Genomic DNA, 15,464 nt, shown 5'->3' with positions numbered 1-15,464 from the left:
CTTAGCTACTGTGACTAGGTCTCTGATCCCAAGAATGATTTTCGTGTCCACAAATTAAAAAATCTACTCCTAAAGGAGATAGCATTTGCTACCCTCATGGGTAAGGAACCCTTAGTGAAAAATTATAATATTTTTATTTTTTTCATTTTTTTTGTATTACCATTTTCTATTAAGGTTGAAAGATCAATGACCAAAAATCTATCAAATTTTCAAACCTCAAAAAAACATAGTTTTTTACTATGATCTAAGCCCCTATTATTTTAACCATATTTGAACATATTTATGAGGTAAAACTTAGTCAACACAACTTTCTATGAGTTCCAACTAGTGATCCTTACCCATGAGAGTAACAAATGATATCTCCCCCCCCCCCTCCTCCCCCTCCCCCTACCCCCAACCCACACACATATTGTATTGTCAAACATGTAAAACGTCCAATGAAAATTAGATGCTTTTTTGTGCCATTGATTATGTGCATAATCAACAATGTAATTTTGTTTTGGTTTAACACGGCAATCAAGAACCACCGCTAAAAGGTCATTTTGAATTTTTTTTAGATGCACAATGTGCGGCCACATGTTCTATGATACGGGTTTTCATATATATATATATATATATATATATATATATATATATATATATATATATATATATAGGAAAACTGAAATATATTTACCAATACAATATGTTGATTGGTATGAACCAAGACTTTCGTAGTTTTTTTACTTTTTTTTTCAAAAATTTCACCACCGGGATGTGATCTAGATGTTTGGTTTTATAAAAATAGACACTTTGATGATCTAATTACGATATATAAAATGATCTTTTAATAGTTGAAAATCAATGATTTTATAATTTTTATAAATATTCAAGCACAAAAAATTATATTTCTTGATCTGATTACGATGATCCAAAAGGCGATTTCTAGCAAATGGACCACACTGAATACATCTGCTTGTTTAGATTTGCATAAAAACCTATGAAAATTTTAATTCATATTAGCAAACATATTAAAGTTTATATATATATATATATATATATATATATATATATATATATATATATATATAGAGAGAGAGAGAGAGAGAGAGAGAGAGAGAGAGAGAGAGAGAGAGAGAATCACTAGAATATGAGAACTAGAAATATAAAAACTAACGAATGAACAACAATGTTCATAGATTTTTTGTTATTTTTTATTGAATCTAACCAGAGCCGGACCTGTAAAGAGGCCAATGAGGCTTGGGCCTCAGGGCCCCTGGGCCCAAAAAAATTTTAGGGGCCCATTTTTAAGGCCCGAGCTCCCCTATTTTTATTTAATATAATATAAATAATTGAAATATTATATTTGTTTAATGTGAATGCAAATTTTATTGTTATTTTGATTCTTTAAAAAAAATCCGGAGGCGCTGCCCCCGAACTCCTACTATTAATAGGGGGCCCATTTTTTCCCTCCGCCTGAGGCCCCATAAAACACAGGTACGGCTCTGAATCTAACCACATAGATGTGACCTGCATGCTTGGTTTTATAAAAACCCACTCTTGATTCATATGATTTTGATGCATAAATAAGATTTTTTAAGACTTCAAAATCAATAGCTCAAAATCTTTATAAATATTCAAGCATTCAAAAGTCACATTTTTTCATCAAAAATACATGATCCAATGGTTGATTCTTAGCAAATTCACCATGCCAAGCACATCCACTTGGTTGAATTTGCAAAAAAAGTGTTGGAAATGCCCATATTTCTAATTCTCAGATTCGTGTGATTATATATATATATATATATATATATTAAGAATTGGATCTTACTCTTGAAATGAATCTATGATTTACTGTGATAGACTCGTGGCGACCAAGCATATGAGATGCTTACATATCTAAATTCATTTTTATATTATAATTAAACAATCATTCTAATAGAATAATTACTCCTACAAGGATGTTGACATCATTTTTACTCCATATGCACCGTGTCATACATTTTTTTTGTCTAGTCATATGGCCCCCCTCGTGAACATGAGCGCATTATTGGCATGTGCTGTTTACCCACTAGACGTCACATGCACATGCACATGCACATGCACATGCACATGCACATGCAGATGGAGTATGGCATCATGGTTTGGGGCTTCACCATGATATCACGCTGATGGTGGAAAAAAGACAAAGAAGTATGTGTCAAATCTGGACTAACCCTAGAGGATCATGTGGCGTGGCGTACAGTGATTGGATAGAGTTGGCTCATGCCATTTGGTCCAAGTAAGACCAAAGCGCTTGAGTAAATGCATGGTATTCCCAATTCATCACGAAATTTGTGGGGGAAAAGAGTTGGTAAAATGATAATGTGACGGGTACATTTTGGCCATCTTTTCAAGTCAAGTAAACAAAAGAAACTGTACATGATGATGAACACAGCAGTCAACAGAGAAGTCAAAATCAGTACGCTGTTGCCGTTCTTCGGAGACGATCTCTCAGGATCCCATTGTACAAAGCCACCCGGTTTTCCGGCATCTTTTGCGCCTTCCGGTAGACTTGCGCAGCGGGTTTCTCACATTGTACGCTTTCTGGTTTCTGGTATTCCGGCTGGTTTTCGAATCTTAGCTTCAAGGCAAGAGTGTGCCTCCTTCTAAACTCTTGATTGTCCCCACACGGCTCCATCACATCATGCGCAAAACGTACCCTCTTATTCTTCGTCTTCTCGGCCCTTTTCTTTCCTGTGAAAAAGCCATCATGTTGAGTCACAAGAAAGAATGATGTCGGCATATCATTCAAAGTATGAATAAAATGGTATGAGCAAAAAGCAAAACTTCCAAAAATCACAAGTCTTTTTTTTTGAATGAAAATAAAATTCTATTTAAAGAAAGGATAGTAACTTGGGCACTACACTGTCTTGGGTGCCCAGGAACCAGCACTAGACCAGGGTGGACGGGTCTCTGTTAATTTGGGCCATTACTCATAATGCATGGGACTCCGCAAAGGCTCAGTCTAGAGGGTCCAGTTCGGAGGTGTCCTACTCTGATGGTCACTTCTTTATGATGCACACAAAAGAAATAAGTCATATCCCATATCCAACAACTTGGTCTGTAGCCATCCCTAGAATTCCCAATTAAACGAGCCCATATGACCCATGACTTTGACCACTTGGACTGCAAACGGTCCGAGGGCGAACGCTGATTTATATATCAGGACAGGATTTAAAAGAGAAGGCCAACATGATGAAGTGGAATGAAAGGAATGTGTATTAGTGCAAGTTAGCTTATAAACAGGCAGTGTCACGGCCAAGCAGATCCAGTGATGGGACACAAAACAAAACATGGAAAATCGCTGCACATATTTACGATTTTCTGTGTTTCATGTGGCCCAATTACTTTGTAAAAGTACTCGGCCCGATCACCTAACCACGCCTCGTGTCACTGTAAGAACGCCGGGGGGACATAACTGCCAACAGTTGGGGAGTTACTGTATAGCTTGCACTGATGCAGAGAAGAGCCACCAACCTGAAGAGATGCACGATCGTGGACTGCAGGGCTGAGCCTCCAAATGGGTAGCCGGAAATATCCCTTTCCGGCGAAAAACCAAGAGAATTAAGGTGCCGGAAACCACCATGGCCGTGGCTAGAGCTGCTCCTTGAGAACCCACAAGGGGAGACATCCCAAACTTTTGCAGGAAGGGGAGAGGAAGTTGGTTGTGTGAATAATGGTGAAGGAAGGAGTCCACATAGATTGATACTTTTTAGGCGGCCTTCTTATAAACAAAAAAAGAAAAAGAAAGGACATTTATTTGGGGTCTAGTTATAGTTTAACACGAAATGTCATATGCGTCCAGATTCCTTCGATTTCTTGTGAACAAAACATGAAGAAATGGGTGCTCGTGGATTCTAGACCACAAGGAAACGTCTGGTCCCCCGCACCAACTTTGTATGTCGTCACCAATCAGAATGGGAAATTTTCATTTCTTTTACTTTCATATGCTTATTTTATATGATCCAATTGGCCTTTTTAACTTTGGGGAACAAAGTTGGTGGCCTGGTAGATGATGACAAATATATATATGCTTGGTTGTTTTACAATGACCGACATGTCCTTGAGAGGAGACGGTCATTTTGAGAGAGTGAAGTTATTGATGGGTAAGATCCAGCATCCAAATGGTTGGCCCATCCATCTCCTCGTGCCAGTTTGATTCGAATTGATGCAGAGAAAGAGGGTCCAAGACATAAGCCCTTAAGGAGAAAGGGGCTCATCCAGCTAGGCTAGGCTAGCTACCTCATTGACTGGGGCTAATGTGGCCAGGATAGCCTCCGATAGAGATTTGGTTGATTCATGTCCTGACCCAAGCAGACATGTCATGGACTAAAGCGATCCTCTATGTTTCCCAGGCCAGTCACACGACAACATTCCATAGGCCTCACAGCAAAGCAGGTTATATGTCCCCCCCTGAACAGGGCAGTTAGCTACATCTCATGATCGGGGGTCCCAAAGAGCACCACGTATGTAAGCATGTGCGTCTCGTATCCCCATGTTTGTCAGCATTAATTAGCGTTGGAGTTTGATGCGATTGCAAAGACTTAAGTACCCTCTCCTCCATTGGTGCAAAAAAAAAATGACGGTTCTTGAAAAGGAGTGGTTGTAAAGACTTAAGTGCCCCGAAGATGATTATTTAAGACCCAGTCTCTGCACTGAAGGATTATCCGAAAAAGAAATCTCCCCTGGAGGAGGCCATGAACATCAACCCTCTTACTCTCTCTCTCTCCCTTCTATTTCTGCTTCTGTGCACATCCATTAGAAGATCATACATTGCTCCATCAAGCACCGACTGACCTGCACATTGACTGTTGTGGAGCCTGATTCAAAGTTTTTACCCTTACAGGAGGAGGGTTTGGGGGCTCATCCCAGCGTGGGTAGCATCATTCAACTCTCTCTCTCTCTCTCCCTTCTATTTCTGCTTTTGTGCACATCCATTAGAAGATCATACATTGCTCCATCAAGCACAGACTGACCTGCACATTTACTGTTGTGGAGCCTGATTCAGAGTTTTTACCCTTACAGGAGGAGGGTCTGGGGGCTCCTCTCAGCGTCGGTAGCATCATTCAACTTGAAGAGTTGTGGAGTCTGATTTAGAGTTTTTACCCTTACAGAAAGGGGGGTCTGAGAGCTCCTCCCAGTGTGGGTAGCATCATTCAACTTGAAGAGTTATGGAGTCTGATTCAGAGCTTTTACCCTTACAGAAGGGGGGTTTGAGGGCTCCTCCCAGCGTGTTCATGGCCTTTTGCCCTTACAGGAGGGGGGTCCGGGGGCTCATCAACCCTCTCTCGCTCTCTCTCCCTTCTATTTCTGCTTCTGTGCATATCCATCAGAAGATCCTACATTGCTCCATCAAGCACCGATTGACCTGCACATTGACTGTTGTGGGTCCTTACTGATGAGCTGCCTCTAAATTTATTCGACTCTGGGTCCTTACTGCACTTGAAGTTGAGTCGTTGTATTTTTTGTTATTCGGTGGGTGGTGAGGCCCTCCTCTACTCTCTCAAGACTCTTAGCTTGGGCAATCTTTCTTTTGATGATTGTGGTTGTAATCATCAAAAGAAAGATTGGAGAGCTCGCTCGAGAGCAACAGTGCAGAATCCGGCAAGGCTTGGGCAATCTTTCTTTTGATGATTGTGGTTGTAATGTATCGTTGAAGTTAAAATGGGGAATGAACTGACAATAGAAATCGCTGAAAATTTACAAAAATAAACTAGACTCAATAACGAAGACACCACTTTTTACGGATTTGGAATATGACCTCCGGTTAGGGAGATATAGCCCTGACAAGTTGGTCCTAATTCGGGTAGGGATTTACAGCGATTTGCTTACTGAATAACACTACAAATCGCTATAGCGATTTGCGGAAGACACTACAAATCGCTATAGCGATTTGCGGAATTATTTACAGAGCCGGTACTGAGATCTCATGTTCGGGGGTTCCAAACCGCGCCACGTATAAGATGCAGACCGGCATGTATCCCCATGTGGGTCGCCATCATATTGCATCGTAATTTGGTGCCGCAGCAAAGACTTAAGTAACCTTTACCGCCATTCGCTTCCTCTTCCTCGGACGGTGCTCCGTTATAGTCAAGCTTCTCATTTTTCCAAAAATGCAATGATTATAATTGAAATTACTTTTACAGAGATCTTTGTCTTCGCAATCGCTGTATTTGTCTTCGCCTCGAAAGAATAGCGCACAAAGTATTGGCGAAGACAAATACAGCGATTGTTTGCCATCGCTGATTACAGCGATGCAAATAATCAATAGATAAGGAAAGGATTTGTTGCCATCGCTGGATACTTCGTGCTTTGAGTCGGAGAGCGATCTGTGGCATCGCAGCATAGTGATTTGTGGGTATTGTTCGAATGTCAAATCACACGTGGAAAACGTATTTTTGAATATTTAAAACTTAATGAGCGGCATGGAAAGATGTATTTTTGAATACTTCGAACGCAAACATTTAATTTGGCGGCGGTTATAAAAAAAAGGCGGCATGCGAAAAGCCGTATTTATATTTTTTTTAAACGCAATCAATTAATTAGCTTCGTGCTTTGAGTCGGAGATCGATCTGTGGCATCGCAGCATAGTGATTTTTGAGTATTGTTCGAATGTCTAATCACACGTGGATAGCGATATGTGGCATCGCAGCGTAGAACGTTGTTGATTATTGTTGGACTGTCAATCTTAGCGTGATGCGAAGGATTGTTCAAGTGTGCTGCGATGTGTGGCATCGCAGCGTAGGACTGTCAATCACTGTGCTGCGATGCCACAGATCGCTATTCAACGATAACCACAAATCGCCATACACCTCCAGTCAACTTCTTCTCCAGCAAATCTTTCACGTTCCCGACACCTCCACTTGTCTTTTGAAATCATTATTGTCATTTCTCTATTTGAAAGCATTAGAACACATATATGCATGATTGAATCACTATGAAGTTTTTTTGACAAACTTAGAACATATATATGCTTGATTAAATCACTATGAATTTTTTTTGACAACCTTAGAAGACATATATGCTTGATTGAATCACTATGATTTTTTTTTGACAACATTAGAACAAATATATGCAAGATTGAATCACTAGAATTTTTTTGACAACCGTAGAACACATATATGCATGATTGAATCACTATAATTTTTTTTTACAAACTTAGAACACATATATGCATAATTAAATCACTATAAAATTTTTTTACAGCAGTAAAACACATATATGCATGATTGAATCACTATAATTTTTTTTTCAAAAGCTTAGAACATATTTATGCATGATTGAATCACTATTATTTATTTTTTGACAACCTCAGAACACATATATTCAATATTGAACCACTATGATATTTTTTTGACAGCCTTATAACACTTTTTTGCATGATTGAATCACTATGATTTATTTTTATGAGAGCCTTAGAATACATATATGCAAGATTGAGTTACTATGAAATTTTTTTGGTAGCCTTAGAACACATATATGCATGATTGAATCACTATGATTTTTTTTGATAACCTTAGAACACATATATTTAATCACAAATATATGCATGATTCAATGTCTAAGATTTTTTTTTTACAGCAATAGAACACATATATGCATGAGTGAATCACTATAATGCTTTTCAGACTGCCAGAGTGTAGGATGCCTAACGAAAGCAGTAATGAAGAGAAGACACTGGAATGTTTTGTAACACTGGAACGTTGATAATGGGAGCACTGTTACAGCAGATGGCGCAGGCGAACGTCTCCACTTTAAATGGTTAACATCAAACTTTCTGGAAGGAGGACTTTTTTGTCCTTTTCCCCACCCGTCGTTTCACAACTTTTGAATGAAGGATATTTTTGTCATTTCCTCGAACCGTCATTTCAGGGCAAGAAAAGCAAATAAGGGTGATTAAGTCTTTGCAACAGCACCAGAGTCCGATGCAAAGTTATGTCAACATACACGGGAATACGAGCCCCATGTGCATGAATACGTGGCGCTCATTCGATCCCCCGAACACGGACGTGGGATTCAGTGAATCATCGGGGGCGAACATACACAACCCTCTCGCCTCACAGCAACAGAATGCAGGTCCCACTCAAAATGCTGCCATGTGATTGGCTGGTGTCACATAGGTAGGCATCCCAATGTCAACTTTGTCTATAATCAACTACTAGATAGGGGGCGTTTGCATGCCCCAAAACCTGGGGGTTTCCACATAAACGCATGGGAACCCATGCATTTTAGCAAGCCCTACTATGGCAATGCAAACAAGGGCTTCTCGTGGTGGCGAGGGGGAGGGTCATCCGACTCCAAATCAGCAGAAGAGGTGGAGCCCTCTTTCTCAGCATGGAAATACACTCTTAGGGCACGTTTTGAAGTGGGAAAGATGTAGGAAAAGTGATACAAAGTAAAAAAAAAATTTATACTGCTTTTTTAACCCTTTCAAAAGAGAGAAAATATCTCTTTGAGAGAGTTTTTCTAAACTATGTTTTTTGATAGGAAACATTCTTCGACCTCCCTTCTGAAAGAATATTTCCTACCAAAAGAATATTTGAGGGAGGGGCTCAACCCCCTCCCATTTCTCCTTCTTCGTAAGGGAGGGGCTGAGACCCCCTTCTTGTTCTCTATGTCTTCATTTTCTTCGATTTTGAGGGAGGGGCTCAGCCCCCTCTCGTTTCTCCTTCTTTGTAAGGGAGGGGCCGAGACCCCCTCCCTGTTGCTTGGGTTACGAGGGAGGGGTTTGGCCCCTCCCCCGTTCTTTGTTTTCATTCGGTCGGCAGGGGGCGGAACTCCCTGTCCTTAGTTCTTTTAGTTGGCAGAGGGCGGAGCCCCTCAGCTCATGTCCACTTTGTTTCTCCAACCGGCAGGGGCTCTGCCTCTCTACTATTGTCTTTTCTCGTCGGGCAGGGAGGGCGAAGCCCCTACCTGAGTGGTTCTTCTGTCGACAGAGGGAGGGGGCTCTACCCCCTGTCATGTTCTCCTTTTGTCAAGCAGGGCGGGACGAAGCCCTTTGTCTATGTCTTTGTCATTGGCCGACAGTCTTTGTCATTGCAGGTGCATAGCAGAGCAAAATGCGTGATGCTTAATGCTAAGTATCGCATGCGGCTTAAAACACCATGCAAAAAGAAAGAAAATAAAAATAAAAATGCAAAAGCATGCAAATCAGATAAATACCCATGATGAGTAAGTGATGTAAGCACATCACATGTTATTTACTTTGTTGGATGCAATACTTTTCTGCTCACATACTCACTTAGTTGTGGATATCTATGACTGTTTTGCTGAAGTTTGGAGATCATGTTGACTATGATTTGAATATATGAGAATAGAAGTGCTCTTATTTGTGTAGTTCAGATTTCATGCTAGGCATGGTAGTATTTACCGGGATATTGAAGTGTGTTTGTTGCAGGTACATGTTTGACATTGTTGTGATATGAATAATTTGAATGTATTGCAATATTTGACATGACTATTCATGCTTGCATGAAGTTATTTTCGATTTGATTATGCATTCCATGTGAAATTGTATCATGAAAACATGCTTAAAATGAATGTATCGTATTTGTGAATGTGATTTCATCTCTCTAAATATCCTTGTGATGTATATAAATATGATGTGATGGTGTTACATACAAAAATATTGAATTATCAATGTACATGCATAGTTTAAACACTGATTCATGTAGAACCTTTAAATCTTTAACATTTCATGAACATGTCATATCCATGCTAAGATCAAGAGTTATGTAACTGACCCAAATAACATTTTTATTTGTTAGAATATAGTTTATGTCATTTGTTTTATGTCGTTAGATTTCAAGCTAGTATATGCATGATTGAATACATATATGTACGATTGAATCACTATTAATTTTTTTGACACCTTTAAAACACATATATGCATGATTGAATCACTATACATTTTTTATGACAGCCTTAGAACACATATATGCATGATTGAATCACTATGAATTTTTTTGACAGCCTTACAACACATATATGCATGATTGAATTACTATAACATTTTTATGACACCCTTAGAATACATATAAGCATGATTTCATCAGTATGAATTTTTTTTGACAACCTTAGAACACATATAAACATGATTTCATCACTATGAACTTTTTTGACTGCCTTATAACACATATATGCATGATTGAATCACTATGAAAGTTTTTTGACAACCTTAGAATATATATAAGCATGATTTCATCCCTATGATTTTTTTTTGACTGCCTTATAACACATATATGCATGATTTCATCACTATAAATTTTTTTTAACAACCTTAGGACACATATAAGCATGATTTCATCACTATGATTTTTTTTTGACAACCTTAGAACACATATAAGCATGATTTTATCACTATGAATTTTTTTGACAATCTTAGAATACATATAAGCATGATTTCATCACTATAATTTTTTTTGACACCTTTAAAACACATATATGCATGATTGAATCACTATACAATTTTTATGACAGCCTTAGAACACATATATGCATGATTGAATCACTATGAATTTTATATGACAACCTTAAAACACATATATACATGATTGAATCACTATAAATTTTTTTGACACCTTTTGAACACATATATGCATGATTCAATCAATATAAAATTGTTATGACACCCTTAGAACACATATATGTAAGATTGAATCACTATGGTTTTTTTTGACAACCTTGGAACACATATATGTATGATTGAATCACTATGTATTTTTTTTGACAACCTTACAACACATATATGCATGATCGAATCACTATAAACTTTACTTTTATTGACAACCTTAAAACACATATATGCATGATTGAATCACTATGAATTTTTTTTGTCAGCCTTAGAACAAATATATAAATGATTGAATGAGTATGAATTTTTTTTTACAACCTTAGAACACATATATGCATGATTGAATCACTATAATTTTTTTTGACAACCTTAGAACACATATATGCATGATTGATTCACTATGATTTTTTTTTACTGCCTTATAACACATATATGCATGATTGAATCACTATAAAAGTTTTTTGACAACCTCTGAATTCTGTTAATGTCCTCCACTTTATTGCTAGTCTATGTGTCATTCAGCCATGTTACTTTAATTGCCTTAGATTAGGTGCATTGCATATAATTTAGATCATTATATTTTTTTTATCAATACTAACATTTTGGTTCTCTTGTAGGATGTTGGAGATGATCAGCGTAGCGGAGCTGATGGAGGTATGAATGAAGGGATAAATTGAGGCAATGAAGATGATGATGCTCCGAATCTTGGCGAGGATTAGATTCATGTGTTGAATTTGTTTCACGTACTTATTGTTTCAAACAAAACTCTTTATATATGTTCACTTGTAACTAATTAAAACTTGACGATGATTATACTGGGTTGTTAAATTTGTTTCACTATGTATTTTTTATGTGTACTTTGTTTTTTATAAACAAGTTATATAAATTGTATTACGAGAAATTTTTTCTCGATATTTATATTTTAATTTTTTTAAAAAAATTTGTGATAGATTAGTGACAAATATTATCCGTTGCTAATATCCGTCGCCAATTTAGTGACAGATTAGGGAAAAATATTTATTTGTCTCAAAAACTGAATCAACCGATGTTTTGCGATGAGATTTTATCCATCATTAATCCACCACTAAATGGGCAACGAATATTAGAGACAAATACATATTCGTCATTAAATTTTAGCGACGGATATGTATCTGTCGCAAAATCAGATCAGTCCTTATTTAGCGATGAATTAACGTCGGATCATGACATTCACTAATCCGTCGTGAATTAGCAATGAAAATAGTGACATCAGTTTTGTCGCTAATTAGCGATCAGAAAATTATGACGGACACTATCCATCGCTACGTTGTCGCTAATTCGTCACAAAATAGTTCAGCGATGGATTAGCGTCGGATAACATCCGTCACTAATCCACATAATTCTTGTAGTGCTAATTAGGGCTCTAAATAAGAAATTTCTTTGGTCAGAGCTTTGAATATTTTTTTTTTAAATTAGGGCTTTTATATTTAGTTTTATTAAAAAAATTCCATTGATTTGATTAGAGATTTTTGGTTGATTTTCTTTGATTTTGGTTTTTGTCTAATATTTGTTGATTAGGGCTTTGAATCAAATATCTCAAATTAGAGTTTTTATTATTTAATTTTATCAAGGCTTTCATTTGATTTGTTTGGATATTTTTTCTTTGATTTTCTTCGATTAAAGCTTTGAATCAAATATCTTTAATTAGGATTTTTAATATTTAATTTGATTAGGATTTTTATTTTCTTTGATTAGGGTGTTGAATCAAATTTCTTTAATTAGGGCTTCTTATACTTAATTTGATTAGAACTTTTCTTGTAATTGATTAGGGTTGTTTTTCTTTGATAAATTAAGGCTTTTTATATTTAATTTTATGGTTTCTTTGATTTTATAGTTTATTTTACTTATAGTTTACAGTTTATTTATGGTTTATTTATGATCCATTTTTTTCTATTTTAGGGTTTTTATGATTTATTTATGGATTTTGCATTTGCATATAAAAAAATATGAAGTCTTATTTTTTCTCAAATTATCCAAAATTTAAACATTTTTTCATAGTTTGATCCAATTTGAGATCCATATTTTTTGATAAACTTTTATAATTAGATCCAATATGAAACTGATTAAAGCATTTATATATAAAATATATAAATTCTTGTTTTTTCTCAAATTATCCAAATTTTAAACATTTTTTAGATTTTAGATCTAATCCAAGATCCATATCTGGAGCTAAAATCCATAATAAAAATGGTAAAATGCTTATATGATTGAGCGGAACGAGTCGCACAATCCAAAACGAAGTTATCCATATGTGTCCAAGTTGACCGCACAACATAAAAACCAAGTGGTGTACACGAGAAACACAACTTTTAGTCCAGTTGAAACAAACACTTGACGCAGTAGTACAATAGAGTTGTTACATAACATGCATTCCATCTAGGGATGGTAGTGGACCGGGGGAAAGTGGGGGCCCGCCCTGCCTCACCCTGTTTGGACCGGGGATGAAGGGTATGAAATGGGGATGGAGACGGGGACGAAGGTTAAAATCCATCCCTGTTTGGGGATGGAGGCGGGGATGGACTTACACTTTTCCCTGCCCCGCCCCGCCCCGCCCCGCCCCATCCCCAGTCCTTCTAAAGGATGGCAATAGACTACGGGGAAACGGGGCCCCGCCTCGCCTCATCCCCCGTTTGAACCGGGGATGGAGGACATGAAATGGGGATGAAGGCGGGGGTGGAGGTTAAAATCCATCCCCGTGCGGGGATGGAGGTTCTAATCTTGACACGAGGCGGGGGTGGAGACCCTGTCCCCCGCCCCCGCCCCCGCCCCCACCCCCGCCCTGGTCCATTGCCATCCCTAATTCCATCTGTTATATTCTTCTGTTCTGTCCAATCTTGGATGCATCATCAAACACACCCTTAGACTCGCCGCTGGAACTTGAAAGAAACGTGTGTTCTCATTACAGAATTTACTGTTGAAGTGTTTTACTCTTCATTTTGGGTGGAATGTACTTTTGTCAATCGGCTTCCAAACATACAACATAGAATTTCAATTCCTCGGTAATTGAGTCACCCTTCTCCATTTCGTATTCTTTTTTGAAAGGCATTTCGTACTCTCATCTTTTTCCCAAAAACAAATGGAGAAATGCTAGAGAAAGTGATTGCTACGTTGTTATATTAGACACCAAACACTGGAGGTCTTGAACTGAAAACGAAATGTGGGTCTAGGTATGTTTTTTTTTTGCAATCTTTGTTTCTGTTTTTCCCAGCCTCATAATGGACCATCTTAATTATTTTTTTCGCCATCTTGTTTTCTGTTTTTCCCAGCCTCGTTATATTATATGTGGCCTAAGAGTGGGCATCTGGTCAGGCTAAATTTTAATGTTTGTTGGACAGACAAACCAGGCCTGCCAAGTGTTTTACCAATGGGGTTCTGCGTGATTGGTAGGAGCTGTCAGTGCACGTCTCCTTGTGGTGGGACATTGCAGTTTCAAACCCCAGTGGCACGTTGAATAATAACTGGGGTCTGCGGCTTGCCTAAACCCAGCTTGCCTTTAAAAAAGAAAAAAAGGACTGCCAAGTGTGTTTGGCACGTTCAGGAGGAGAGGAGATCCGATCCAGCCATCGGACCCAGTTATGTCATGGTCAATGCATGGCAAGCCCATTGGGTTGCGCTGGGTACTGAAGATGCCAACTTGACTGACATGTGCTTAGAGATATTAACCATGAAAGGGGCTCATGCAGATCAAGGCATTGGACCACACCCTTGATTTGACTCTCAGATCAATGAAGATCTCACTAAAGCAATCTCTCTCTCCTCTCTCAAGCTTTTTCCTGAATTTGGAAATAGAACTTACTAGTATCATGTCCCTTGAAGTTTTGGCCTCTGTTCTCCAAAAAGGGGTTCCATAATTATATCCACGCTAGTTTAGATATATTGATATATAATAAGGCTAATGGAATCCACTCCAATTTGTCAACAAAAGTCTCACTTTACCTGAACTAATTAGAATGAACGTAGACGTCTATAAATCAATAATATTGGTTCAGCATCCACTAGCAAGTTTTCATATGGCCTCAAACCGGTCCGGCAATGCCCTTTCTCACTTGTGTGTAGGGGTAGACCTCGGATTCCGGGTATCCTATGGGCAGTTGGATACTGGAGCCAAGATGGGCTGGGTCAGTCCAACTAAGTATGGGCCCAGGACCAACTGGGGCTCCGACTGTCTGGTGGGAGCAGTTTGTGCAAGTCACCATGGGATGTGAACTTGCAAGTTCGAACCCCACTGGTATATGGGTGGTTGCATAACTGCCTGGTAGTATGAACAGGCCCATGGCCGGTTTGAGTTGGCTTAACGCTATTTCTAAAAAGGAGGGGGCCCTAATTCCCCCAGCTCTGTTATGGAAAAAAGAAAAAAAGTTATGGGCTGGGGTAGTAGTAAAGTGGCAACTCAATGGAGCTCAGCCTGACCAACTCATTTAGTAGCTTGGGCTTAAAGAGCCCAGCCTGACCCATTTATAATTCAGCTTGATAAGACCAGGGCTTGATCGAAGCCTCAAATCTTTAAAATAAGGAGTGGATGGGTATTTAGGTTAGATTTGAATTTGCTTAGTTAGATTTTGTTCAAATTCGGATCAAGTTCAGATCAAACCTAATCCAATTCCGCTATTTACATATAAAGAGCCTATTTCAGTTCTCTATTACTGGGCGCTAACAACCATAACTCATTGGATCTGATTATCATCCAAGCTCATTACTGGTTACATTACCCAAATTTGAGATTTGGATTAACTTAGATCCAACTGTATCTAATTTGCATGGCCCCTAATCCCACATAGAGCTTACTACATCTAACAGTAGAATCCACTTTAATATCCAAATTGAATGGAAT

The 15,464-nt window shown here is 38.2% G+C and overlaps 1 protein-coding gene across 1 annotated transcript; it reads right to left on the bottom strand.

The window, feature by feature from the left end:
* Positions 1–2,343: 2,343 nt before the first annotated feature.
* On the bottom strand, positions 2,344–3,961 carry LOC149815319 (uncharacterized). Its single transcript, XM_089989830.1, has 2 exons — positions 3,499–3,961; positions 2,344–2,715 (listed from the first exon to the last, which is right to left on the bottom strand). The coding sequence occupies exons 1-2, from the start codon at positions 3,650–3,652 to the stop codon at positions 2,438–2,440; spliced, it is 432 nt and encodes a 143-aa protein (XP_089845956.1). The 5' UTR covers positions 3,653–3,961; the 3' UTR covers positions 2,344–2,437.
* Between the last annotated feature and the right edge of the window lie 11,503 nt (positions 3,962–15,464).

The sequence above is a fragment of the Nuphar pumila genome, chromosome 15 (genome assembly GCF_984573655.1).
Source record: "Nuphar pumila chromosome 15, dmNupPumi1.hap1.1, whole genome shotgun sequence".
Classification (NCBI taxonomy): Eukaryota; Viridiplantae; Streptophyta; class Magnoliopsida; order Nymphaeales; family Nymphaeaceae; genus Nuphar; species Nuphar pumila.
This window is presented reverse-complemented; position numbering and strand designations above follow the sequence as displayed.